Genomic DNA, 27,950 nt, shown 5'->3' on the forward strand with positions numbered 1-27,950 from the left:
CAAGCAAAAGTGTTGCTTCTCTTAAACTTGGTTTGGAGAGTGCTGCCTTGCTTAAAAAACTATAATAATCTTTGAAGCCTACATACATAAACTATTTCTGAATCTGTTTTCACTGTTTTCTATATGAATGAAGATTTGTTTAAGTAGGCCCCGTTCTTGGTAATAGAATCCTAACCTCTGTTACTTCTGACTTATAGGGTATCTTTGTTACTAGGGTTCAGCCTGATGGGCCAGCATCAAACCTACTGCAGCCTGGTGATAAGATCCTTCAGGTAAGAGAGATAAAGGAAATGCATGCAAATGTCAATACTGAAACAAATATGTAACCATGTTACCAAGTTAAATGTTTTGAATTGAACAATTGAAAATAAGTCCTTCTCACATTGCTTATTTGCCTTTATTGTTTTGGGGCTGAAAGTCAAAATCAAAAATAATTCAGTCTGACAGAACCATATGACCCTAGCACGTTACAGTACTTGGCACATGACAGATGTTTTGCCTATTTTTGTTGAATTGAATGGAATTACTTGATTATATAAGAAATTATATATATATATATATGAATGTATGCATAGTTAAGTGAAAGTAAGAGTAAGTGCCCAAACACAGTGTCTGTGTGATTTTCATGAGGGAGAAGGAAATGGTCCATATTTAATTTCTCAACCACAGGCTTACTGTCATTTGACTGCTGTGAAATACATAATATATTCTTCTACTCTACTCCCCCTGCTTAGGTAAACAAAAGTTCAGCTGTATATAAGGTGACTTTTTAAAATGCACTGTGTGATGGAAAAGGACTTTCACTAACTTAAACCTCTGCATATCAAAAAAGAATCTCTCCAATAAATAATTAAGCAAATACTTTATATAACTTCATTTATTTGGTTTTTTATCCTTTTTCTCTCTGAATTCACTTTCTTTAATTTTTTTGCTTTGTTTCTTATCAGTGACTTGAAGCTCATGAATTCACTTTCTAAGAGGTGCATAATCATTTTCTACATTCCAAGGAAAAGCTCTTAAGCATTGTTGATGTATTTAAGATTCAGCATTTTGACTCAGAACCCCAGAAATTTCCCATTATGTAAATAGGTGAAACTACTTGATATTACTAATATTTGACCATTTGCAACATTTGTGAAATGGTTCAACATAATATACTGAAGATTTAGATTCACCGAGAAGACAGGACATGTGAAAAAGAAACCTTAGGTCAGCTATACACACATAGTTAAGGAATGCAAGGATACCCTCAAGTCAGCTCCGAGGACTCTGAGGAAATCTTCTATCTCCAATGTACTGAGCTCTCTCAGAAAGTTCTAGAAAAGTAGAAATCCTAAGATTGCTTTAACATTTCATTCTCAGATTTTTTTTTTTTCTTTTTTAGACAGAATTTCGATCTTTTTACCCAGGCTAGAGTGCAATGGCGCAAACTGCAATGGCTCACTGCAAACTCTGCCTCCCAGGTTCAAGCGATTCTTCTGCCTCAGCATCCAAGTAGCTGGGATTTGCCATGTGCCACCATGCCCAGCTAATTTTTGTATTTTTAGTAAAGACAGGGTTTCTCCATGTTGGTCAGGCTGGTCTCAAACTCTCGACCTCAGGTGATCCACCTGCCTCCACCTCCTAAAGTGCTGGGATTACAGCATAAACCACCATGCCCAGACTCTCAGAAGTGTCTTAAACTAATTAGCAAGATTACGATCAGCTACTCAAGTTTTCAAAATTGATAGTTCTCTGCAAAGAGTTTAAGCTACTATTGTGCCAATGTCACAATAGAAACACCACCCAGCAGACCTGAGTTCATTCTATGCAGGCAGAAGATGCATATAGCAGTTGGTATTTTGAGCTAGAGCAGAGAAACAAACAAAAATAAATAAATAAAATTTTTCTTTAACACCCTATTATGGAAGTTCTATATTTTTGGATAGCCTAACTAGTCCTTTGATCTTAGATATTTTATACCATGTCTATGGGCCTCAAATTCGTTTTGTGTAAAATGAACTGCTGTTTATATTATACCTGAGATTCCTCCCAGTTCAGAAATTCAACTCTTTGACAATTGTATGAATTGAGTGAAAAACAGCCAAGAATAAACTAACAACATAACTCCCTAACATTTGGTAACTACTACTCATTAACAAAGGAAATAGTTAACTTTTTTCTCCACTGAATTTCAAAGAAATTATTTTAAATTTTACAGTCTGGAAAAAAATATATAGCCAATTAATCTCATATCTCTTACCTACTAGAATGTGAGACTGGGTAGAGAAGTATGCTATAGCTTGCGCCAATGTTGCAGAGTTCCTTACTCCATGACAGAAGTAGCAAAAGAAAGATTTTTTTTCTTTTACTAGAATTCAGAAATGTATACATAAGTATTATAACAAATTATACACAGTATATCTTGCAGATGGGAACCTAGGTTAGTGTCAGGCCAGACATGATGGCTCACACCTGTAATCCCACCACTTTGAGAGGCAGAGGCAGGAAGATGGCTTAAAGTCAGAAGTTTAAGACCAGCCTTGGCAGCACGGTGACAATTCTTCTCTACAGAAAATTAAAAATTAACCAGGCACGGTGATGAGCACCTGTAATCCCAGCTACTAGGGAGGCTGAGGTGGGAGACTTGCTTGAGCCAAGGAGTTAGAGGCTGCAGTGAGCTGTGATCGTGCCACTGCATTCCAGGCTTAGTGACAGAGCAAGAATCTGTCTCAAAAAAATAAAAATAAAAATAAAGCAAGAATCTGTCTCAAAAAAATAAAAGATAAAGTGTCTACTTGCAAGGTACTAGAATGCTCTTTTCTGGCTATGAAATTCTAGAATTATATGTGAGGACAAGAGGGCTGTGAGGGTTCAGTATTTCTAATCCTGGAGAGGTATATAACAACAGCAAGGAAATGGATTCCTCATGCAAGAAGTAAGAAGAAATTTTAAACCAGGAACACTGCAGAAATGCTACACCCAAGATGTCTCTTCTCTCCCCAAATGACTATCAAGGATATGCCACTTTATTTTTTTATAGAACTCACTTGTACCTAATCCAATAAAGTCAAAGCCCATTTGCAATAAAGAAAAAAGTACATAGACTTTAATCAAATAAATTATGTATTTAGTTTCATTCATACTAATTGAAAAGCACACAAAGCCAATTATACTCTCTGAAAGAAACGAGGATGGCTAATCCTAAAATGAAATTGTTTGCAATGTCAGAAGCTAAGAAGAAAAGCTCTATTTTTATCTACTTATAATTACTATTGTCTCAGTTTAAAGAATGCTGGGGGGAAATGGGTTAATAACATTGAGTTATCATCTATCACTTAAAAGATCAGAATCATGTGTTTTTAATGGAGCACATTTATTTACAAAGCTTAATAGCAATGTTCAACCTGGAGAACTGAAGTAAAAGAAAGGAAAAAAGAATAGCCTTCCCTAAGTGACAACACTTTTGGGGTTTAATCTAACCCAATAGCAAATAGCAAAAGATATATAAGAGAGCACAAGAGATACACCTTTCCCAATCCCTCTTCCCAAACCCAGAATTTTAGATCTCTTTCTTTCTCTATAACGCTTTTTACCGTCCACTCTCTTCTTATTCTGCTATGATATTATGAGCATGTTATTTTAATTACATGAAGATCTGTGCAATACGGGATGATGTTAATTAAAACATATTCACATAGTTTTTCTGTCATTTTACGATTCATTTTCCCAGAATAGACACATTATAATTACTTTAAGACAGTGCGACACATGGAAGAGCAACTGACCTTTCACAAACTCACCTTCTGTGAAGTTCAATTATATAACCGTAAAAGAAAAAACTGAAAGCATATGGATTATAAAAATATGTTAGATTGAGCCATCTGAATTTGCCAATATTTGAAACGACAGTTTTTTTAATTTATCATCATAGTATCTTTTTCCTAATGTTCTTTTCAGCTAAAAAATTCAGTCTAATTCATTATACATTTTTATAATTTAAAATATATGTGAATACAGGAAATCTAGTAATTATAGTTACTCTGTTGAAAAGATGAACAGACTGGAAAAAAGAATATATTATGCCTGATAGTTAACAACAAATTCACCTAACCTAAACTCAATGTAACCTAAAACCCACTTGTAAGTATGCCCTGTTTTCTTGAGGTAACCAACCCCTCTCTATTTACCCACCCCCATATCCATACATGAGCCTAATTTTGTCAGGAGAAGAGAAATTAAATAACTTATACAGAATTAGTTAATGACATCCAGATTTTGCCAGTAACCAAAACAGATTTCTCTAATATGAGGTATATAAATACAGTATTTAATTTAAGATAATCTGATAGTCTCTTTTACCTTGCCATCATGTTAAGGGTTTTGGAATTTGCAATCCAAACATACTCCTTGTCTATGGCTGTATTTCAAGATGCCAAAAGAGAATAATCAATAAGATAATAATTCAAACAAGCTAGATATTTTTCTTTTTTTCTCATCTTAGAAAGAACCTTGGCACTACAATTCATATAGACAGTTCAAGAAACTACTGTCAACAATAAGTCTATCAACAAATACTTGGACTATTAGCAGAGTCATTATTATTGCACTTTTTTTTACCTTTTTAAAGTTAGTTTTTGGTAAGTTGTTCGGCTCAGAGCATCTTATCTTGGCCAAAATCATGGGGTTTGATGCCCATTAGGCCTATTATCACTGCTCTGTTCCATAACCACTGACAACTTCACTCCACATCCTGATTAGTGTCTTAAAGGGGAATATCATTAGAAGCCCCTTAATACATAGGAGGGAAGTCATGTGTCCTAAGGGAGCTAATAGCTAGGGAGACAAGATGAGTGTATGTACTTATTAGGAAACTAATAAAGTACTTGATTTTGTGATGTATCTAATAAATGTAGCTGTGTTAAGCGAATAGAGTGATTAATACAAAAGTGTGTACCCTGGGATTCAGAAAGGATGGCCACTCACAAACAAAAATACGAGATGTAAGACCCTCCTATTCTTACTTCCTCCAGTGCATCAGTGAGGGAATGGGAGAGGAGACCTGTGTGGCAGGGAGCACTGAGGATAATGGAGATCTCCGGTTGTGGAAGGAATCGAGAGAAGGGAGCTTACTCCTGGCGGAGCAGAAGTTCCTCCAGGCTTAACAGAGAGAAAAGAAGGAGGAGGAGGAAGAGGAATACCTGTGGGCTAGACTGGCATGAGTTTTCAGGAGCAGGGGTAAGAGGTTTATGCTAGAAAGGGTGAGTATGGAGTATAAAGGAGAGAATATTGAGGAGGAAGACCCAGACTAATGTGTTAGAGCATGAAGAAGGGAACCCTGCGATTTTAATAAGTTTTTCATGGAGTGGAAGAATTTCAGACATGGAGATGAGTTGGAGCGAGGCTGGTGATGACCATAGAGGGAGACAGCAAGCAAGATATAGCGTTCAGGGCTCAGAATGGGAGTGCTAAGCTCAGACCCGACAAAAAAAAATTCTAAATGAAATGTCTGTGCATGGTTGGATCTGTTGTACACAGATATATATACAAACACTGAATCAAAGCTTCCTTGTCTGAGCAGAAATTTGATGGCTCTCTTAATCACCAGTAGGTGTGATCAGCTTGCAAAGAGAATTTTCTTGCTTAGGTGAAGCTCACTTATTCAACAGCCTCACCTATCAAAAACAAAAACATAAGCTACAGAACAAAGTGCTTCTGAGGATCCAAAATTAATGCCACAAAGCCCATGCACTACTAAATCTCATGCCTTTTACTCATAAGAGAAATACTTGGGAGTCTTTTATCTAGTTGTCCAGACCACCAAGGTGAAAGCCTTTGGGTCCATCCAGGCTCATTACCAGAAGCAAGAAGTCATAGCCCACAGCTTCACTCTGTAGTAAGAGAGAAACTTCCTTTAAAAGCCAGAAACAAAAGAAAACAACTTCTTTAAAAGCCGTAAACAAGACTTTAAAAGTACAGCAGATTGTACTTCTAAAATATTGTTTCTGGCTTTTAAAAGAAAGCTCTGTGCTTACAGTATAGAGCAGTTTTTCTCAATGACATCCCTCAACATATCTTCAAAAAAAAGAATTCATGGTCAACTAAGTTTCAGAATCACTTCATACTGTATCCCTTGTTTCAGGATTTTACGCTGTACTAAACAGGCTAGGACTCTGAGAAATCTTACAGATATATTTTTCAACATGTTTAATCATACAGTCCTCTTTACCAACAGCATCAATTAACCACTTCCACACAACACACTCTGGGAAATGTTCGTTACAGAAACTAACTGGGTCATGGCTGTGTCCCAGAGAGTGTTGATGTTCACAACTATTACCATAACTCATTAAGAAAGGGTTAATGTTCATTTTCTGAATTTTTAAAAATTTCTCCAGAAACAAAAACCTACAAAAAGTAAAGAGTAAGAAATTGTTTACAAAATGAAATGTTGGACCCTTAAAGAAATAAACTTAAAAGTATTTGAAAATTGTACTAAAACATTTCCCAACAAAGACAAGTAAGTTCCACATTTGTATAGTTTATCCTATTTGTGGTTAAAAATCAAAAGCTCAGAGACATTGGGGGTGGGGGACTGTAGGGGAATAATCACATAACTCTTAATGTTTAGGTAAATAATTGCTTATAATGATATAATACATTAAAGAGTATGATTTTGTTTAATACAGTTTGATTAGAAGGGAACTAGAAATAGATTTAAAAACCACATTTTAGTCAGGCGCAGTGGCTCATACCTGTAATCCTAATGCTTTGGGAGGCAGAGGAAGGAAGATTGCTTGAGACCAGGAGTTCAAGACCAGCCTAGGCAACATAGCAGACCCCATCACTACAAAGAATTAAAAATTAGCCAGGCGTGATGGCACACACATGTAGTTCCAGCTACTCAAGAGGCTGAGGCGGGAGGATCCCTCCAGCCCAGGAGGTTGAGGCTGCAGTGAACTCTGATAGCCACTGCACTCCAGCCTAGGTTACAGAATGAGGACCCATTGTTAAATTTTCTTTTAAAATATGGTTTTATATGCCAGATTTTGGCTGCATATTATTATACGTTTAGTTTTGTATATAATATACAAAGTTCTTACACAGAAAATGAATAAAAATATTGAGGAAATACTTTTTGAAAATCAAAAAAAGTATTTTGAGTATTTAGCAAAACATGAAAACCAATAAAACAAATTAAGTTTTTTAGGGTGACTCTATCACTTCATAGTTTAGCTAATAGAAAAGTAATATTCATTAAGTGTCTTTATTGTGTCATTTAAATCTTACAGCAACCCTGCAAGATATCTATTGTTGACAGGTGTTCAATATCTTATTTGAGTTCTTCTGTTGTCAACCTAAATAACAAACAGAGAGACACTTTAAAAGAAAATTATGTTTATTAGGGAATAGAGCATTGAAATGGGAATATATGTGCCATAGTAAACTATGTGTGATTTCAGGAAGGTAAAGAAAGGCAATGGTTTTTAAAGGGAAAAATGAGGATTATGTAACTACTTTTAGATAATTATCCTTGGCTACAAAGATCAATATCAAGGTTAATGCCAGTCCAAGACCGGACAGCCAATTGCTGGGCAGATGTCCCTGCAGAAGTGTTTTTCGTGTAAGGTTGCAATGGCTTTTGTGTAAGATTGTGTTTTTGCAGTCTTTTGTGATAGTTTTTGTTATCGAGTATACAAGTATGAGACCCTTCTCTTCATGGCCTTACCTGGCTCTATTTGCCATGTTTTTTGTTTTGTTTGGTTTTGTTTGGTTTGGTTTGGTTTGAACAGTAGGCATTCCATTTAATTAGAACAACTTCCACACCATTACACAATACTGATTCTCTGGAGCAAATTTTGCTCATAGTGTCATATTCATTATGTTTTCTAATTTATTTATTTGGAAAATGTGCACCAAATGCCTGTTGTGTACAAAGTATAGTGCCAAGCAATGTAAACAATGCAATATGCATGTAACCAAGTTCCTGCCTTTATACAGTCCTGGAAATAGATACACCCAAATTACACAAGCAGGAACCAAAGCAGGAAGAGAGACAAAAAGAGCTGAATATCAAATATTTGATAAAATGAACCCCAGCCTGTCATTTAAGAGCAAGCTCTTTTTTATTTATTTATTTATATATTTATTATTATTATTTTTTAATTGCATTTTAGGTTTTGGGGTACATGTGAAAAACATGCAAGGTTGTTGCATAGGTGCATACATGGCAGTATGATTCGCTGCCTCCCTCCCCTTCACCTATATCTGGCATTTTTTCCCATGCTATCCCTCCCCAACTCACCACCCCCCCACTGTCCCCCCTCCCCCCAACAGACCCCCGTGTATAGTGCTCCCCTCCCTGTGTCCATGTGTTCTCCTTGTTCAACACCCACCTATGAGTGAGAACATGTGGTGTTTGATTTTGTGTTCTTGTGTCAGTTTGCTGAGAATGATGTTTTCCAGGTTCATCCATGTCCCTACGAAGGATGTGAACTCCTCATTTTTAATGGCTGCGTAATATTCCATGGTGTATATGTGCCACATTTTTCCTGTCCAGTCTATCATCGATGGGCATTTGGGTTGGTTCCAGGTCTTTGCTATTGTAAACTGTGCTGCAATGAACATTCGTGTGCATGTGTCCTTATAGTAGAACGATTTATAATCCTTTGGACATATGCCCAGTAATGGGATTGCTGGGTCAAATGGAATTTCTATTTCTAGGTCCTTGAGGAATCGCCACACAGTTTTCCACAGTGGTTGAACTAATTTACACTCCCACCAACAGTGTAAAAGAGTTCCTATTTCTCCACATCCTCTCCAGCATCTGTTTTCTCCAGATTTTTTAATGATCGCCATTCTAACTGGCGTGAGATGGTATCTCAATGTAGTTTTGATTTGCATTTCTCTAATGACCAGTGATGATGAGCATTTTTTCATATGTTTGTTGGCCTCATGTATGTCTTCTTTTGTAAAGTATCTGTTCATATCCTTCGCCCATTTTTGAATGGGCTTGTTTGTTTTTTTCTTGTAAATCTTTTTTAGCTCGTTGTAAATTCTGGATGTCAGCCCTTTGTCAGACGGGTAGGCTGCAAAAATTTTTTCCCATTCTGTTGGTTGCCGATTCACTCTATTGACTGTTTCTTTTGCCTTGCAGAAGCTGTGGAGTTTGATTAGGTCCCATTTGTCTATTTTGGCTTTTGTTGTCAATGCTTTTGGTGTTTTGGTCATAAAGTCCTTGCCTACGCCTATGTCCTGAATGGTTTTGCCTAGGTTTCCTTCTAGTGTTTTTATGGTGTTACATCTTATGTTTAAGTCTTTAATCCATCTGGAGTCAATTTTAGTGTTAAGGTGTCAGGAAGGGGTCCAGTTTCTGCTTTCTGCATATGGCTAGCCAGTTTTCCCAACACCACTTATTGAACAGGGAATCCTTTCCCCATTGCTTGTTTTTTTCAGGTTTGTCAAAGATCGGGTGGTTGTAGATATGTTGTGTCACCTCCGACGCCTCTGTTCTGTTCTGTCCCATTGGTCTATATCTCTGTTTTGGTACCAGTACCATGCTGTTTTGATTACTGTAGCTTTGTAGTAGAGTTTGACGTCCGGTAGTGTGATGCCTCCCGCTTTGTTCTTTTTGCTTAGAATTAACTTGGCTATGCGGGCTCTCTTTTGGTTCCATATGAAGTTTAAGGTGGTTTTTTCCAGTTCTGTGAAGGTCATTGGTAGCTTGATGGGGATAGCGTTGAATCTGTAAATTACTTTGGGCAGTATGGCCATTTTCACGATATTAATTCTTCCTAACCATGAACATGGACTGTTTCTCCATCTGTTTGTGTCCTCTCTTATTTCATTGAGCAGTGATTTGTAGTTCTCCTTGAAGAGGTCCTTTATGTTCCTAGTTAGTTGTATCCCTAGGTATTTTATTCTCTTTGTAGCAATTGTGAATGGCAGTGCGTTCTTGATTTGGCTCTCTTTAAGTCTGTTATTGGTGTATAGGAATGCTTGTGATTTTTGCACATTGATTTTGTATCCTGAGACTTTGCTGAAGTTGCTTATCAGTTTCAGGAGATTTTGGGCTGAAGTGATAGGGTCTTCTAGATATACAATTATGTCGTCTGCAAATAGAGACAATTTGACTTCCTCCTTTCCTAATTGAATACCCTTTATTTCTTTTTCTTGCCTGATTGCTCTGGCTAGAACTTCCAGTACTATATTGAATAGGAGTGGTGAGAGAGGGCATCCTTGTCTAGTGCCAGATTTCAAAGGGAATGCTTCCAGTTTTTGCCCATCCAGTATGATATTGGCTGTCGGTTTGTCATAAATAGCTTTTATTATTTTGAGATACGTTCCATCGATACCTAGTTTATTGAGAGTTTTTAGCATAAAGGGCTGTTGAATTTTGTCGAAGGCCTTCTCTGCATCAATTGAGATAATCATGTGGTTTTTGTTTTTGGTTCTGTTTATGTGGTGAATTACATTTATAGACTTGCGTATATTGAACCAGCCTTGCATCCCCGGAATGAATCCTACTTGATCATGGTGGATAAGCTTTTTGATGTGCTGTTGCAATCGGCTTGCCAGTATTTTATTGAAGATTTTTGCATCTATGTTCATCATGGATATTGGCCTGTAGTTTTCTTTTCTTGTTGAGTCTCTGCTGGGTTTTGGTATCAGGATGATGTTGGTCTCATAAAATGATTTGGGAAGGATTCCCTCTTTTTGGATTATTTGGAATAGTTTCAGTAGGAATGGTACCAGTTCCTCTTTGTATGCCTGGTAGAATTCGGCTGTGAAACCATCTGGGCCTGGGCTTTTTTTGGGTGGTAGGCTCTTAATTGCTGCCTCGACTTCAGACCTTGTTATTGGTCTATTCAGGGTTTCGACTTCTTCCTGGTTTAGGCATGGGAGGAGGCTACTGTCCAGGAATTTATCCATTTCTTCCAGGTTTTCTAATTTATGTGCATAGAGTTGCTTGTAATAATCTCTGATGATGGTTTGAATTTCTGTGCAATCTGTGGTGATATCCCCTTTATCATTTTTTATTGCATCTATTTGGTTATTCTCTCTTTTCTTTTTTATTAGTCTGGCTAGTGGTCTGTCTATTTTGTTGATCTTTTCAAAAAACCAGCTCCTGGATTTATTGATTTTTTTTTGTAGGGTTTTTCGTGTCTCTATCTCCTTCAATTCTGCTTTGATCTTAGTTATTTCTTGTCTTCTGCTAGGTTTTGAGTGTTTTTGATCTTGCTCCTCTAGCTCTTTCAATTTTGATGATAGGGTGTCAATTTTAGTTCTCTCCTTTTTTCTCATGTGGGCACTTATTGCTATATATTTTCCTTTAGAGACTGCTTTAAATGTGTCCCAGAGATTCTGGTATGTGGTGTCTTTGTTCTCGTTGGTTTCGAAGAACATCTTTATTTCTGCCTTCATTTCAGTGTTTATCCAGTCAACATTCAGGAGAAAGTTGTTCAATTTCCATGAGGCTGTGCGGTTCTGGGTTGGCTTCTGAATTCTGAGTTCTAACTTGATTGCACTGTGGTCTGAGAGACTGTTTGTTATGGTTTCCGTTCTTTTGCATTTGCAGAGGAGTGATTTACTTCCAATTATGTGGTCAATTTTAGAGTAGGTGTGATGTGGTGCTGAGAAGAATGTATATTCTGTGGATTTGGGCTGGAGAGTTCTGTAAATGTCTATTAGGTTTGCTTGTTCCAGGTCTGAGTTCAAGTCCTGGATATCCTTGTTAATTTTCTGTCTCGTTGATCTGTCTAATATTGACAATGGTGTGTTGAAGTCTCCCACTATTAATGTGTGGGAGTCTAAGTCTCTTTGCAAGTCTTTAAGAACTTGCCTTATGTATCTGGGTGCTCCTGTATTAGGTGCATATATATTTAGGATCGTTAGCTCTTCTTGTTGCATTGATCCTTTTACCATTATGTAATGTCCTTCTTTGTCTCTTTTGATCTTTGTTGCTTTAAAGTCTATTTTATCAGAGATGAGAATTGCAACTCCTGCTTTTTTTTGCTCTCCATTTGCTTGGTAAATCTTCCTCCATCCCTTTATTTTGAGCCTTTGTGTATCCTTGCATGTGAGGTGGGTTTCCTGGATACAGCACACTGATGGGTTTTGGCTTTTTATCCAATTTGCCAGTCTGTGTCTTTTGATTGGGGCATTTAGTCCGTTTACATTTAGGGTTAATATTGTTATGTGTGAATTTGATCCTGTCATTTTGATGCTAGCTGGCTGTTTTTCCCATTGGTTGATGCAGATTCTTCATTGTGTTGCTGCTCTTTACCATTTCGTGCATTTTTGCAGTGGCTGGTGCTGGTTGTTTTTTTCTATGTGTAGTGTCTCCTTCAGGAGCTCTTGTAAAGCTGGTCTGGTGGTGATGAAATCTGTGAGTACTTGCTTGTTCACAAAGGATTTTATTTTTCCTTCACTTATGAAGCTTAGTTTAGCTGGATATGAAATTCTGGGTTGAAAGTTCTTTTCTTTAAGGATGTTGAATATCGGCCCCCACTCTCTTCTGGCCTGTTGGGTTTCTGCTGAGAGATCTGCTGTGAGTCTGATGGGTTTCCTTTTGTGGGTAACCCGACCTTTCTCTCTGGTTGTCCTTAGTATTTTCTCCTTCATTTCAACCCTGGTGAATCTGATGATTATGTGCCTTGGGGTTGCTCTTCTAGAGGAATATCTTTGTGGTGTTCTTTGTATTTCTTGGACTTGAATATTGGCCTGCCTTGCTAGGTTGGGGAAATTTTCCTGGATAATATCCTGAAGAGTATTTTCCAGCTTGGATGCATTCTCTTCGTCACATTCGGGTACACCTATCAAACGTAGATTAGGTCTTTTCACGTAGTCCCATATTTCTTGTTGACTCTGTTCATTCCTTTTACCTTGTTTTCTCTAATTTTCCCTTCTCATTTTATTTCATTGAGTTGATCTTCGACTTCTGATATCCTTTCTTCTGCGTGGTCAATTCGGCTGTTGAAACTTGTGCATGCTTCGCAAAGTTCTCGTGTTGTGTTTTTCAGCTCCATCAATTCACTCATATTCCTCTCTAAGTTCATTCTCGTTAGCATTTCATCAAGTCTTTTTTCAAGATTCTTAGTTTCTTTGCATTGGGTTAGAACATGTTCTTTTAGCTCACGGAAGTTTCTTATTATCCATTTTCTGAAAGCTGATTCTGTCATTTCATCACATTCATTCTCCGTCCAGTCTTATTCCCATGCTGGTGAGGAGTTATGCTCCCTTGTAGGAGGAGAGGTGTTCTGATTTTGGGTGTTTTCATCCTTTTTGCGCTGGTTTCTTCCCATCTTTGTGGATTTATCCGCCTATTGACTTTGTAGTTGCTGTCTTTCTGATTTTGGTAATTTTAAGTCTGCAGCAGCTGAACTCATAAACCCCCTTTTCTTCCCCCCAGGTGTTCTGGCCCAGGTAGTTAGGGCTTTATGCTTTTCAGCTGTGTTGCTACCGTTTTCCCTGCCCACAAGGTGGCAGTCTAGTCACACTCAGCCTGCGGAGGCTTCACTGAGCTGCTGTGGGCTCTGCCCAGCTTCCGTGTGAGCTTCCCTGCAGTCCTGTTTATATGGGTGTAGTTAGAACTGCTTCCGCTATGCTGGCCCACCCCTGTAGTGACGGAGTCTCTGTAGTGGCGGGTTGTCTTTTTTTATGGCAAATTGCCCCGGGAACTGCAGGGTGTTTCCCGATGGAGGACGCCCCTCCCCCACAGTGCTGGACCTTCCCGAGTTCAGCCGTGTTTCCAGTGGTTCCCTCTTTTCCCGGGAATCTCTTGGCTTGACTCCCTGCCTCAGCTCCCCTTGCTGGCCCAGAGGGGACACAGTCTCATTCACTTTGCTCAAGGAGCCGCTGCTCCCTGCCCCCAATGCAGGCCGAGCGGCTGCTCCGGTCCAACCAGCGGTGCTGGGAACCCGTGGAGCTTCTCCGCCTGTGAATCTCCTGGTCTGTGGGCAGTTAAAATCCACTGCCCTGTGTGCTGCTGCGTCAGCCAAAGCAGCATCTCTGAGATTCATGGCGCGCCCTTGCCCGGGGCTCTCCTGGCTTGACTCCCTGCTTCAGCTCCCCTTGCTGGCTCAGAGGGAACTCTGTCTCTCTCGCTCTGCATAAGAAGCCGCTGCCCGCCACCCCAGGGCGTAGGCTGAGCGGCCACGCGCTCAAACCAGCGGCGCTGGTGACCCGTGGGGCTTCTCCTCCTGTGAATCTCCTGGTCTGTGGGCAGTAAAAATCCATCTGGAAATGCGGTGTCCACTCACCCTCTGCGCCTTCTCTCGGAGCTGCAATCCCGACTTCCTCCTAAGCGGCCATCTTGGATCGTCCCAAGAGCAAGCTCTTTACCAAAATAGAGACCAGCCTGGCTACAAAGAGCCCCCTGAAAATTAAGAGTTGATTTTGCAGTTATTCTTTTTTGTGGGAAAAGTAAAAGGAATGTGGCTTGTTGGGAAATTGGCTTGCAAATCAAGGTAGGAAATTCATTTGTTGAAGATGACCATTTGACGTATTTGATAAAAAGAAAACAAGCATTCAAAAATCAGAGCAGATAGATAAATTTATTCAGATTTACTATTTATTATCACTTCCACACCTGAGTTTCTTTTCAAATTATTCAGTCTTCAGTTGAGTCTATTCTATCTTGCCATGTCTTTGATGAGCCTTAATTCATGAGAAATTCAAGCTGCAATACATGTGTGTACTTAATATAGAAGAGAAATTCTTATTTATGTTTTGTCTGCAATGGTTTTTTTTAAATACTAGAATAAAACTTATTAAGACTTCCAAACTTTCTCACATTTACAAAAGCAATGTAAAATTTTCATGTGAACTCTCTAAGAACTGAAAGTCTATAATTCAGGTTTTTGAAAGAAAGGTTTTTTTCAATGGCTTGGCATAGATTCAATGTAGTATTGATTATGGAGTATACTCAGCCCTAAATATATCCCAATAATTAATGAGAGTACTCTTTATCAGATTAAAATTTGAAATAAGAATTCTAGTTAGTTAATGTGAAGCACAATTATGATTATCTGAGATTCCTCCTCTTTCTCATAATCCTTGGCAATCAGGATTGAACACCATGAAGGCTTGCTCTTATAGCACTAATTTGGTTACTGCATTATTTAGTTTTCCCTCATTCTAAGAGGAATAGGCATTCAAAGTCCAAGATACCAATGTACTAATATTTCTCTAACATACAAAATTTATATGTACTGGTCCTTTAAAAAGGCTTATTCCTGGGGTGGTGAATTTAAATCAACCATAAATCACATGCCCATATCTCTAAACTGATTTTTTTTTTTTTTTTTTAGAATTTAAAAAGATTTGTGCTGTCCTCCCTGTTGGATAATCCCAGCCCTGTGGCCAAGCCTTCCCTGAAGCTAGTTTTTAAGCTTAGAGCTTTGGATAGTAAGAATGCAATAGAATTTCTAGGAGAATTATAACTTCATCTGGACTATTTCTGCAATATAAACATCCATAACTGTTAAGGATCCATGAGCCCCACACATTGGGTGCCAGAATGTAGGGAGCCAGCCCTACATCACCCATGGGTACCCAGAGTTCAATGGTGACAAAGGAATGTGAAAAAGACAGATTAAGAGAGACAGTGGGACCGGGGGCCATCACTTCTTACTCTCATAGAAACAGTGAAGGCCCCACGCTCTGATCATCCACACTATCTATTGATTACAATCACTTTGATCTAGAGGGTAGGGGTGGAGTGATGGTAGAGTGAATCAGTGAGCTGGAAGTGAATCAGTGAGCCAGAACTGGTGTATCATCCTAAGGATTGATAACAGTGGTGGTTTGGGAGTTTCACAAAACAAGAACATGTGGTTATCTTTAACTTATTATCTATGTGTAGTTGATGGAACTCAGACCTTACAAGGAGCCTACAAGTCTGGCTACATCATAGTGCTATGAAGGGGTTTTACGTCCTTGAGCACAATGTCTATGGTAAAAGAGCCTAGGTCACCCTGCACCAGAAGAGAGGGTGGAGAGGCCTTCCTCCTCAGAGTCCTCCTGCGGCCCTCCGCAGTTTGTTGTTCCTTGTTTATGTGTCACTCATAACCAATTTATGTAGGCACTCTGTAAGTCCTTTCTCCTTTGCTGCTTTTCCTAACACACAACTTATCCATTTAGCAAAACATTTACCAGAAGGTAATCAAACATAAATCCAGGAAAGGAGAGAGGAAATTCAGAAACAAAGTGTGTTTTACAATAGATTGATGAGCTATAATTGCAAAGCTCTACTTTTTGTTGGAATTGCAAATACTATTTTCATTAATCCTCAGTCTTTTCATGTCTAAATCATGAAAAAAGACAATTGAAAAACATTTTGTGGCACAGAAGATAACAAATAAAATTAAAATAAGGAGGGTTATCTTCTGGAAATAACAATTACAGTAAAATGTTCCTTCATACTTTCAAATCAGCTAAAGCTAGAAACTCATTAATTACATATTTTTGAAGCATTAAATTTTCAGAATATCTTTTTCCCTTTTTAGATTGTTTTCTTGGTAACTTCATTTCAACTTAATAAGCCATTTATTTCTCACTTTTTATTAGGTTGCAGTTTCCTCAAAAATGTACACATTTTATTCAAATCTATGATTGTGTTTATATAAAACATATAGGTAGACAAATGTGGCAATAAATTTTAATTTTTTTAAAATTTAGTATTTGTTCTTCAAATCATCTTTTGCATTTATAGTATGCATATATTTATTAATATGATATACATACCCGTAAATCATATGCATTTATTTTTTCAAAGCATCATGGGGTTTATACCCCTCAGTGAACATTGCATATTACCAGCCTTCATTTCCTCAGCCTCTTCTTCTTCTATTCAAACACACCCCAAAAAAACAAACACAAAACTCCATTAGTTGAAATATTGTGATTCTTGTGGTCTTTATTTTAACTGGAGAAGCCCTATATGAATATGGTAACATAGTTGTTGGTTTCCCTGTCTGAACTATCCAAGATGTAAGCCTGATAGTCATATTCATGTTAACAAATACAATGTCAATTCATTTTGCTCTTCTGTCTTAAGAATGAAAGAAGAAGGTTCTCTGGAACTGAAATTCATTATATCATCTCCTTCCATTTAAACCCCCTTCCCCATTCCCTTTGTCAGTGCCTTTCCCTGGCTATAGGCCTACATAATGCTCTATAATCAAGAAATATCTCAATTACTATTAAAAAGTGAATTAATTTAATGAACCTAAAATATTAATTACAAGCTCACAACATCCAAGGAAACAAATTGTATCAAGATAAAGAGATTTAACAACTGGCAAAAATTCCTACCTAGCCACTATCTACATGATTTTGATATTTCATATAATCTCTCTGATTCTCACGTTTTCAATTTTCAAAATATTAGGGTTAACTAAGCAAGGGAAATAAGTTTTTTCCTCTGATACTTTCTCTTTTTATTCTTGTGACTTAATAAAAATTGCATGTTTTTAATTCAAGAAAGTAAAGTGAAACAATATTAATAGCAGTGAGCACTTGATGTATATTAACCCATTTAATCTTTAATAAGCTTTCTAAAATAACTCTTTCAGTGTCCTTCTGATATTTTAAAGCCATTCCCAGGCAGCACCTAGTTGTGATTTTTTAAACAGGCCTCTTAAGTTTCACCAAAGCTCTGATTTAGATCCAAAATATGTCTGGGAACCAGAATTACAGAGACAGTCCTAATGTTCATTTGTCTTGGTGATCTAATTTGCCAATCTGCTTATTTCTTTCTGGGAGATCAGCTCTATTTATGTGTTTTTAATGATCTCTCATGTATACTGACAAAGCATGAAAACTAAAGGTGTGTGCTTTAAAGGTATATTAAAAGCTAAGTTTTAAAAGGGATCTCGCTGGCACTGAATCAGAACCTGAACTGTGGTTCTCTTGAACATCTTGAAGCCTGGTTTATTAGAAACAGATCCACATTTAAGCTCAGAATTAATCCAGCTCTTTCTTTTTTCTACTTCTTCCTCTGTGCTGCACACACACACACACAGAATAGTGTTAATTGGTGTCACTAGAAGAGATTTGATTCTCTTGGGTTTCCTATTGCCCTTATAAGCACTCTACCTTGGTCCTTCAGGATGACTCTTTCCCAGATCACTTCCTGTCTAGGTTCTCAGGAGCCCAGGGTGTTTTATACCCTTCTCTCAATGCAGTGATACCCATGGGAATCTCTGTCTTTTACTTCAGCCATCAAGCTAGAGCCACCTTCATCTGGAAGGAAGGATTGGCACTGTTTCACCTTTCCCTACCTCACTTCAGACAGATTTTCTTAGATATATGGGTCAACAGCAAACACTATCTTTCAGTTCTGATATACACTGCCAAGACTACAACCCCATCCTCTTTCCCCAGTTAGATTTCCCTTCTTTCACAATGCTCCCTTTGAAACTCATTTTCTGCTAAATCTCTCAGCATTCCATCTGTTAATACTAAGCTGCAATAAAACCCAGCTTCCACTGCTGATGCTGCCACCTTGACCTCCTTCCTGACTCCACACTCTGATTTCCAAATACGTGATAACGGTTCCCTTGCATGTGTTAGTACCACAAACTCCATTGTCTTCCTATCCTAAGTCTGCTATTCCTCTAGGTTTCCAATTTCAGTTAATGGCATCACAACTTGATCCTTGGGTTTTTTTCTTACACCCTTGTCTAATCAGTTACCAAAGTTATAGATCTTACCTACTAACAGTTTCATTGTTTTTAATCTATTTCCTCTCAAGTCTCCTAGCATTGCCCTAGCAAAGAAGCTAACGTCCTACTTTTTTTCTACTTTCAAGAAAGCTCACCTATGGCCACAACAAGCAAATTAAGCCAGAGTTGAAACTATAATAAAAATGGAGATTCAGCATTTCTGTAAATTTTTAATTTAGGACTCAATGTTATTTCTATCAATATTTTTAGAATAAGTTAAATTAAACCTGATATCTAAATGGGAATCACAGCTTGGCGGCCACCATAAAGAACAGAATTATGTTTGGAGGTGATATAGCAACAGTTTTTTTAAGGGAAAAATGTTCATTATTTTATCATGGCCAGTGAAATGTCAGCTCAAATCACATGACATGATTGTGGTCATATTATTTTGGAGAAGTAATGAGAGAAATAAGAAGAAGGAGTATTATGGTATCAGGTGATTCAGCCCTAGCCCTTTCCCTGGTTGTTTGACCTCAGACAAGTTGTTTGATCTCTTTAAAATTAAGGTCTTTCATTTATAAAATGACAGGATTAGTCTAAACCAGGAGTTTTCACACTGGGCTTTCATGAACACAGTGGGGTGGGAAGGTATTGGCAAGTAAGCTGGTTCTCTGGGTGCAATCTTTCTTCCACCTCTCTCCCTTTCTCTGTCTCTCTCTCAAAAAGATCTGTTTAAATGTTCTACATATTGGGCTATCTCTCTTTCTTTTGAAGAAAAGGTTTTTTGAGCTAATGCCTTGTTTAAAAAAAAATAGCTCCTCTACATAAGTTTATTTTTATGGTTGCTTCCCACGCTAAAGCCTATGGTCTCAATTCACAGGTTTTTGTTTTTTATTTCTTAGAAAAATGATTCCACACATATACCATTTTAGAACGCTTTACTCTGCACATACTGTTACAGAATTTATCTGAAAAAAAGACAACTGTTCACATACTGAGGACTGGAAGAGACTCTAGGAATGAGACAGCACAAGGACTGTGGTCCTTTGGGAATCGCACTTGTTCTATGCCCCGGAGAAACAGCAAAGAGAAGCTGTCCCTCTCTTCTTTGCCCTCCTCTGAGCTACTCTAGCACTTTGTTTCCCTCTTCAGATATTAATTCAATTCAGCATACATGTGCTGAGGGCTCATTCTACATAAGACACTTTATGTTATTTTTAGTTATGTGCATGACTTATTTGCACGTAATGAATGGCCCTCCTGAATGGCCGCGTCTTTGATTGGAGCCTTCTTGTTTCATCTCTTTCTTACTTCCCATCCCCAGTGCCTAGCACAATGCCTACAGAAGTGAGTACAAAACAGACATTCTTTGATTGAAAAAAATGCTAAAGTAATCACATTGAGAGTAGACTTCTTTGAAGAAGTTTCATGATAAAAGTACCACTCAAAATTAACAGCTGTGATTGATTTTCTAAGTTTTATACCACTTTTGCCCTTAACACTGATATTTTTTAACATTGATATTATGTCAAGTATGATGATGAAGAATATCCCATTCATGGCCTCCAAAACCTAGAAAATGTTTTATTTCTAAAACTGTGAGATATTTAAATTTTGAACAATTCCCTGAAAATTCTCAGTGGATTTTTAAGTCATTGCAATTCTAGGTTTGAGTCTGCAGATAGGGAAATCTGAATACTCAGCAAGTCATTATTACGGTTTGACATTCAAGAACTCGATTATTAAAGTTCAATTTTAATTTCACAATGAAGGTATAACTTCTGGTCAAATTGAAGGCATTAAGGTACGCAGTGCATCCCTCAAAGCTACAGTGGAATTAATATTTATTTCATTCAAGTTCGCTATGTTCCTGATGTCTGAAACAGGTGAAGAGTAGAAAAAAGAATGTACCATATGCTGTATTCTTTACTCTCTGTCACCAACTGATCAGAAATAACATCAAATGTAACTTCATTGTCTGATTTTTAGTATAACGCAGAGCAAGAAACTTGAGCTGTGTAACACACCCAAAGTTCTACTCAACCACTGTTTTCTGACACTGAAATAGCCAATGCCAACTTCTATAGGCATTGTCATTTATTAAATGTTGCTAAGGAATGCATTTAAGGTTTCTTTAATTTAAAGCAAATTTGTATTTCTAATTACATGAATTTCCAAGAATTTGTATTCTGTCACCTAGTATTTTTTTACTGGCAGATTTACTGTGGTTTACAAATGCAATATTTTGGAATCTTCTTTACCACATCATTAGTCAATTAATTTTAATGAACTAGTGATAAGATATAATGTATCAGATAACTTTCCTCTAAGTTTTAAAGGTTATATGGTATTTCTAGAGATATGCTGCTTTAAATTTGAAAAAGCTAAAGTCAGTGAAAGAGTTAAAGAAAGAATTAAATGATTGGTTATTTGAAATATTAATCATATTTTAAGAAAGCATACAAATAGTAAGTAAAAAAACAAAGGCAGTGTGTGCTCAAAATAAATTGAAAATTGAAAAAGTCAACCAGTGAACTGGCTCTATTACGTGTACTCAGCCAAACTGTCAACTTGACTGACTCTTTTCTGAATCAGCTGAGTCTCAAACAGCAAGGAGTTATGTTACATAACTGTCAGTCATTCAGTTGCCAAGATTTATTTCTATCAAGTTTCAATAAGGTTGTATTTTATTTTGCCTTTATGGCAGTGAAGGCTTATGGGATACATTTCTTTCTGTATTAATAATAAAAATCATTCCAATGAAGACAATCTACAACTTAATGTAGAGAAAATCAAGGACCCATAACACTCACTACAGAGAACAATGTACATTTTGTGACATAAATATCACATAATAGACAGATGGGACTCTGAAATTGTAACCTTAGGCTATGTTTAAACTGAGTATCAATTGCTTATATCTATTATTCTTAACCAGAAGACAGCAGGCATGTCCTCTGTTACTAATGTCAGTGTGTTTTATCCCCAAGGAACACATCCCTTAGGTATATTGGATTGAACTGAGAACCACTGGTATAGATAATAAGTATACTTGCATTTAGCAATAAGGGAAATAAAAAATATTTCTTTAATATAAAAGTGTATAAACCAAGAACTTTCCAGTGAGTCAAAATAAGATTTAAATGTACGATAAGTGTCCAGTCATGTTTGGCATGATTGAAATATTTGCTCATGCTGATGAGTTTATATTAGTGTTTAGATAATTGTAAGGTAAGGGCCATATGCCCATTTCCAAATCACCACAATCAGCCCCTGCAAAAACAAATGGGAACAACAACAATGGAACTGAACTACTATGTCACTAGTACATCTATCTGTTATTTACCAGGGTACCTTTATGATTAGCACAGTGGCAAAGACATACTGGGTACTTCATAAATATTATTTGTTGAATCAATAAATTGGGTTGAATCTGGATAAAATTAGTTACTTCCGTAATTGTGATTCCATTGTGAATTATAAAAACTGGTAACTTTTTGTTGCTCAATGCTCCCATGAATTTCATGCATAGAAACAACGATACAGCGATAATAGTTTGCATTGATTGACCTGTTTTATTTATGTATTTACAGGCAAATGGACACAGTTTTGTACATATGGAACATGAAAAAGCTGTATTACTACTGAAGAGTTTCCAGAACACAGTAGACCTAGTTATTCAACGTGAGCTTACTGTCTAAATATTTTTTATAAATAGTGAAGATACGTCTAGCCAGACCTAATGTTCAAAAATAAATTTATACATAGAAACAAATTTTGCCAATTGCTGGACCAATGGCAAACATTAGTGCCAAATGTATAATACTATATGTTAGCACTGATCATCCTTAACAATGTTAACTCTATAAATATGATGTTCATGTGGTTATGTATTAGGTTTAATTGTCAGCCTCTGGCTGTGCATTGGTGCAGTTTTGTTTCTGTTTTTGTTTTTGTTTTTAATCAAATAAGTTTCTTCTCAAAGTGGATTTCATATAATTTCGGAGCACGAAAGCACACACAAGCTCTTTATGAATTCTGCTCTCCATCAGAAACACTGCCTCAAAGTTGTATATGCCTTTATATAGAAAATACAAATATAAAGAATTGTAATTCCCATGAAATATTTCTAGCACAAGGTATATGTTGGCATATATACAAAAAGAATATAGAGAAAAACAATATTTTCATAAACTAAACATCTCGGATAGAGAAAAAATATATCTTAAAATAAGACTTTACTATATTGAATCTTTTTCAATAAAAATTACATGATAATGCCTTATGAAAGTAACTGTACATATGGTATAAAGTGTTTATATTTGGTTCCATATTCATTTGCTAAATTCTCATAACACAGAGTGAAATATTTCATAAATTAGCCATTTATCTCTGGGACCCGAATAAAAATAGGATGAACATTTGTTCAATGCCTTTAGCTAATTACAATACATGCAGCATTTAGAAACAGACTAAAGTTCATTGTAGTTAAGTCTTTTTCACCACAAATTTAAGCAGTGGATGATGGGTGGCAGGAAAGGTATTGCTTTATTTCTTTCAAGTTTATGTTGATTATAAACTGTAGCCCCTGTGATTTCTTTACTTGTAAATGTGGAATTTATTTGTGTGTTGCTTAATCTAATTTGCTACTTTTAAATTATTTAAAATGAGTTTCAGAAATTGATAAAATTTATCATTAAGAAAGACTGCTGTTAGAAAGTAATGGTGGGTGATTTTAAATCCTTGGTATTTAAATATGAAACTTCAAATATAATTTCTCAGAGCTGTGGTCTACCTGTATTATTAATTTAAATGGCTGTTCTTCTGAGCAGAAATAGATAAAATACTTTTTTTTCCAAAAACTGTTTCAAGGTATGTAAAATCCTGAATGCTTTCTCACTGGAGAGAAAGACAAGAATGGTTAATGTAGAATTATTTACTTTTCCATTGAAACTATTTTCCTGTATAAATGATCAAAACTTATTTTATAATCCTTCAAAATATTTATCTTTCATATTAGTCATTAGTTTGATTACAATATTAATTTGAAATTCCAGGATAATTTCCCAGAGTTGTTTGCATGCATTCTCTTTGATAATTTCACATAATTCTTTTGTTATATAATGAATTTACTTTACATGCTAGTGTTTCAAGTATTGTATGAGGATTTTCACAGTGGTATCACTTATTGATGTCACCAAAGCTCTGAGAATAATATTTGTAAGTTAATTGTTTTATGGGGACATTGAAAATATTGTATTTTTGTAGGGTCTATTAAAATGAGTGTCACTTATTAGAAGTACAGTGGTATTTTTTGGCAATAGAATTTGTCGCTTGAAGACAAATAATACTTCACTTTATAGATGATGCACTAATTTTGATGTTGCTTTATGTCAGGGTGACATTATACCATGATTTTATAGGGTTCGTTAATTAGCTAATGATTAAATGATTGGTCTATTTAGTATGTTTCCCAGAAGTAACTTTTAAATGCATTTTAATACATTGAGAGTTTCAGGTGAGAAATGTCTTTCAGAGCCTAATTTTCTTTGTTGAAAACTCGTGTCAAGCCACCATGTCCAGATGTCATAGGATGATCATCATTAATCAAGATAGAGGCCTTTACTAGCCTCATAAGATTACTTAAAGAAAGAACAAACTCATGGCTGTAGTTTGGTGGCAATGAAACATCTGAAATCATCCCATCAGTTTTTCTTAATCTTTTATGGGAGGAGAGGGAGAAGAGCCAGATATTTACCTGCCCCAAGTCTTTTTCTTATGTCAGCTTTCTGCATCAAACCCAGGGCTTCAGGAGATCCTTCTGAGGTACACAGCTGAGAGGATCATGATCCTCATAAACACCTCTGCCATTCCTGATGTGACAACATTTTCCTGAGCCACTGCTTTAGTACTTCCTGTGCTGCAGTTCAGAAATGAGGAAAAGAGAGAAGGGATCCTTGACCAACTGAAAAAGTTATCTGATATGCCAAAGCACCTCACTGTCAGTTGTACTGCCATGTTGCATACTGAGAGCAGGCAGGTAATAATGAAAAGAGGCAGGCCAGGCGCGGTGGCTCACACTTGTAATCCCCGCATTTTGGGAGGCCAAGGCGGGCGGATCACTTGAGGTCAGTTTAAGAGCAGCCTGGCCAACATGGTGAAACACCATCTCTACTAAAAATACAAAAATTAGCTGGGCATGGTGGCAGGCACCTGTAATCCCAGCTATTTGGGAGGCTGAGGCAGGAGAATCAATCGCTTGACCCAGGAGGCGGAGGTTGCAATGAGCTGAGATCATGCCACTGCCACTGCACTCCAGCCTGGGCAATAGAGTGAAACTCTGACCCGAAAAATAAATAAATGATTTTTTTTCAGTAGAAAAGAGGCAATATTTTTTACGTCTACAGAATAGAATTACTAAGCACTTGAGGGGGATAAACCTAACAGATTCTATAGGTGATGAAAACCAATTATACATTGATTTTTGATTATTGACTTTTTGCAGTAACTGGTTTTGCTGCCTGAAATTAAAAACTGGTTCATTTTAACAATTAAAAAGAAAAAGTCAAGGGTGTGCCTTTAAAAAAAAAAAAAAGAAAAGTCAATAACAACAAAAGGACTGGAATTCATGATGGCTCCAATAGCCTCTACCTCTTGGTCTTCAATTTTTATTGGACTCTTTCTGCCGAGGAAACTGTTTATATGTGATGAGTCAGTAAGATCTAATGGAGGAGACTGAGAAGGATTAGAGGTGGAAAGAGCAAGTGATGAAAATTACTAGTAGAACTGCTGCAAATTTTGCAAGACAAATAGATATTAGTGGACAATCTTCTTAACTATTTACAAGGCTTATAATATTTTGTCATAAAAACTCTGCTATGATAACTCCAGCCTTCTGACAACACAATAACCTAAACACACATAATAACTTCAAAGTACAAGTGCATTTTTGACAAGGAATATTCAAACTCACTATGAAATACAAATATTTACATTATGCTGATCTGTTGCTTATTGAAGCCTATAAAAGATATGTGTCTCCATTACTTAGAATTGTATTAGGTTGCTGCAAAAGTAATTGCAGTTTTTACCATTAAAAGTAGGGGCAAAAACCACAATTACTTTTGTACCAACCTAATACATAGATGTAAAACAATCTCAGTTGTTTCTGGATCTTACCTTGGATCACAACCTTTGACATGGAAAACAGCTTTAAGGAGAGACTGACAAGCCAATGTTAATTTGCTTTTAATCTTAAAGATGATTGTACACATATCACTAATGTAATTGCTTATTTAAAAATAGGACTGACATCTCTTTCAACTGGTGAGCTAAAGAGAGAGAGAAGATTCAGAGGGGAGAAAACATGGAAGAAATTAGAGTTATATTCAAATATTAAGTGAAAAGTATCTGAATTTGTCAAAATGGTTAGATGAAAAAAAATTTATTTTTAATCATAAAATCTATTTACTATCTATTAATATTTAAGCTTTCCAGTGTAAAGCTTTGGAAAGCATAGTGTGCTTGGCACTTTGTCTTTCCATTGTCTCTTAATGCTGTCCTTAACAAACTTCTACCCTTCATTGGCACATAGATCAAATACGTCTGATGAATATATTCTTATCAAGAGACAAGAATACAACATAACCAGGTCAAAAGCCACACTGGTGTAGGACTGCCACTCAAAGTCTTTGGTAAATGCGATCAGAGAACACATTTGACTGATTCCTGATATGCTGACCAAACAGCAAGTTTTTTGGCAAACTGGGTCAGTAAAAAGTTATGCAAATAATGAAATCCAATACGTTAAAAAGATGGGTCCTTTATCTGGTATAAAGAAAAGCAGGGTTGAATTTCTACTGTAGCTCCTTTCACAGAAATGCTAAATCTTACTGAGCTTAATTAAATGTTCAAACTCTGGCTTGGTAATATGTCCTCTCTTCATACTTGTAGCTACCTGGTCTTCTGGGACTTGGGGGGAAATCTCCAGATTGGTGATCACTTGCATGAACATTTTTCCTTAGCAATACAACCACCTTCTTTTAAGAAAAGCATCTTGTCTTGGCTCAGAATATTTCCCATCACCCACCAAAACCATACTCAAAGAATACATTATAGCAAGAAAACAGAGTGTGGGCTGTGGACAAATAGATGTGCACTATGGAAAGCATGTGGGTTAGTATTACAGGAGGTCCTGAGTATCAGCTCCATTTTGATCTAAACTATTCAGGGAATGTATATTCCAAGACGCACCACTTGTACAAACTAAGGTAGATGCAATCAAGTTTTCCAGTCATATCCTGAACCTTCTGGGAGCATTTCTGTTTCTAGCAGGTAAACTGACCCGTCTTCATTGCTGCAGTTGCTGCTATAGATCCATCTCTCCAACTCCCCCCGTTTTTCCAAAGGCAGTGGATGTCTGCTTCTATTCTGCTGAAACAAAGATAAGAGGCCCCCTTCGAGTGACAGCTGTTCGGAGAGCCTTGAGTATCAACAGATAGTTACACTTCCCAATTTGGGAAGAAATTTCTTGGGTGATCCAGGAAACTGGTGTGGTAGCATTAACCAAGGCCCAAAGATGAAGTACTTACAATGTTACTGACAACAGCAAACAAAGCTTGTGTGCAATGGTGAGGGTGGAAATGCCTTTATAAAACTGTTTTCACTAATGTTTTTAAAATGTTGGATTTTGCTGGATTGAGGGACTTTCTCTAAGCCTCTTAGCTGCTTCTTACTGGGACACGTTCCAATCTTCCTTACTTTCAACACTGTCTACAAGAGAATGGTTTGGAAACACTCCCTGGTAAGGATATAAATTGCCCAGCTTCTACTCTGGAGAATTCAGATATTTTTTAAAAACTGAGGAGGAACATCTACTCTAAGTTTTTATTTAAAATATATACAGTTAAAGTATAGGAATATTGAATCCCTTGGATTTTAACCATGTGATTATGTCAATCTTCCCTAAGAACAGTTCTCTGGAAAGTAAGGAGAAGAGACCTGAGAGAGGAGAAATAATTTACTGGTTAACTTCAGAGGCATTTCTTTGGCTGGTAGAGTCCTCCCAGTTGAGTTCTGTGTAGGGCAGCTCATGCTTTTTGTAACACACTGAGCCCTGAGCAATATAAGAAATGGGCCTGGATTAATGCATGCAGACATGAGAAGGATATCTCTGCGCAAATTGTCTGCAAAACACCCCTTTTGTGCCTAATTTTGTTATGACAGCACCTCAAAAATTAGAAGCTTGTGAACTTCAGGCAACATTGATGTAAAAATTCCATGCCTCTTACCAGTCTACTG

General features: G+C 36.9%; 1 protein-coding gene across 8 annotated transcripts in view; it reads left to right on the forward strand.

The window, feature by feature from the left end:
- The window catches only part of LRRC7 (leucine rich repeat containing 7), a 592,672-nt gene extending 565,928 nt beyond the window's left edge, over positions 1–26,744 (forward strand). For 7 of the 8 annotated variants that reach the window (XM_021667706.2, XM_021667707.2, XM_064372502.1 and 4 more), the window contains 2 exons: positions 198–272; positions 22,244–26,744. In XM_021667706.2, the coding sequence (XP_021523381.1) occupies positions 198–272; positions 22,244–22,351 (183 nt within the window). In that variant the 3' untranslated portion in view covers positions 22,352–26,744. The remainder of the gene's footprint in view (positions 1–197; positions 273–22,243) is intronic. The other variant, XM_064372497.1, reaches the window with a different exon arrangement.
- Positions 26,745–27,950: the final 1,206 nt, after the last annotated feature.

The sequence above is a fragment of the Aotus nancymaae genome, unplaced genomic scaffold (assembly GCF_030222135.1).
Source record: "Aotus nancymaae isolate 86718 unplaced genomic scaffold, 86718_ANA_hifiasm-v0.15.2.pri h1tg000007l, whole genome shotgun sequence".
Classification (NCBI taxonomy): Eukaryota; Metazoa; Chordata; class Mammalia; order Primates; family Aotidae; genus Aotus; species Aotus nancymaae.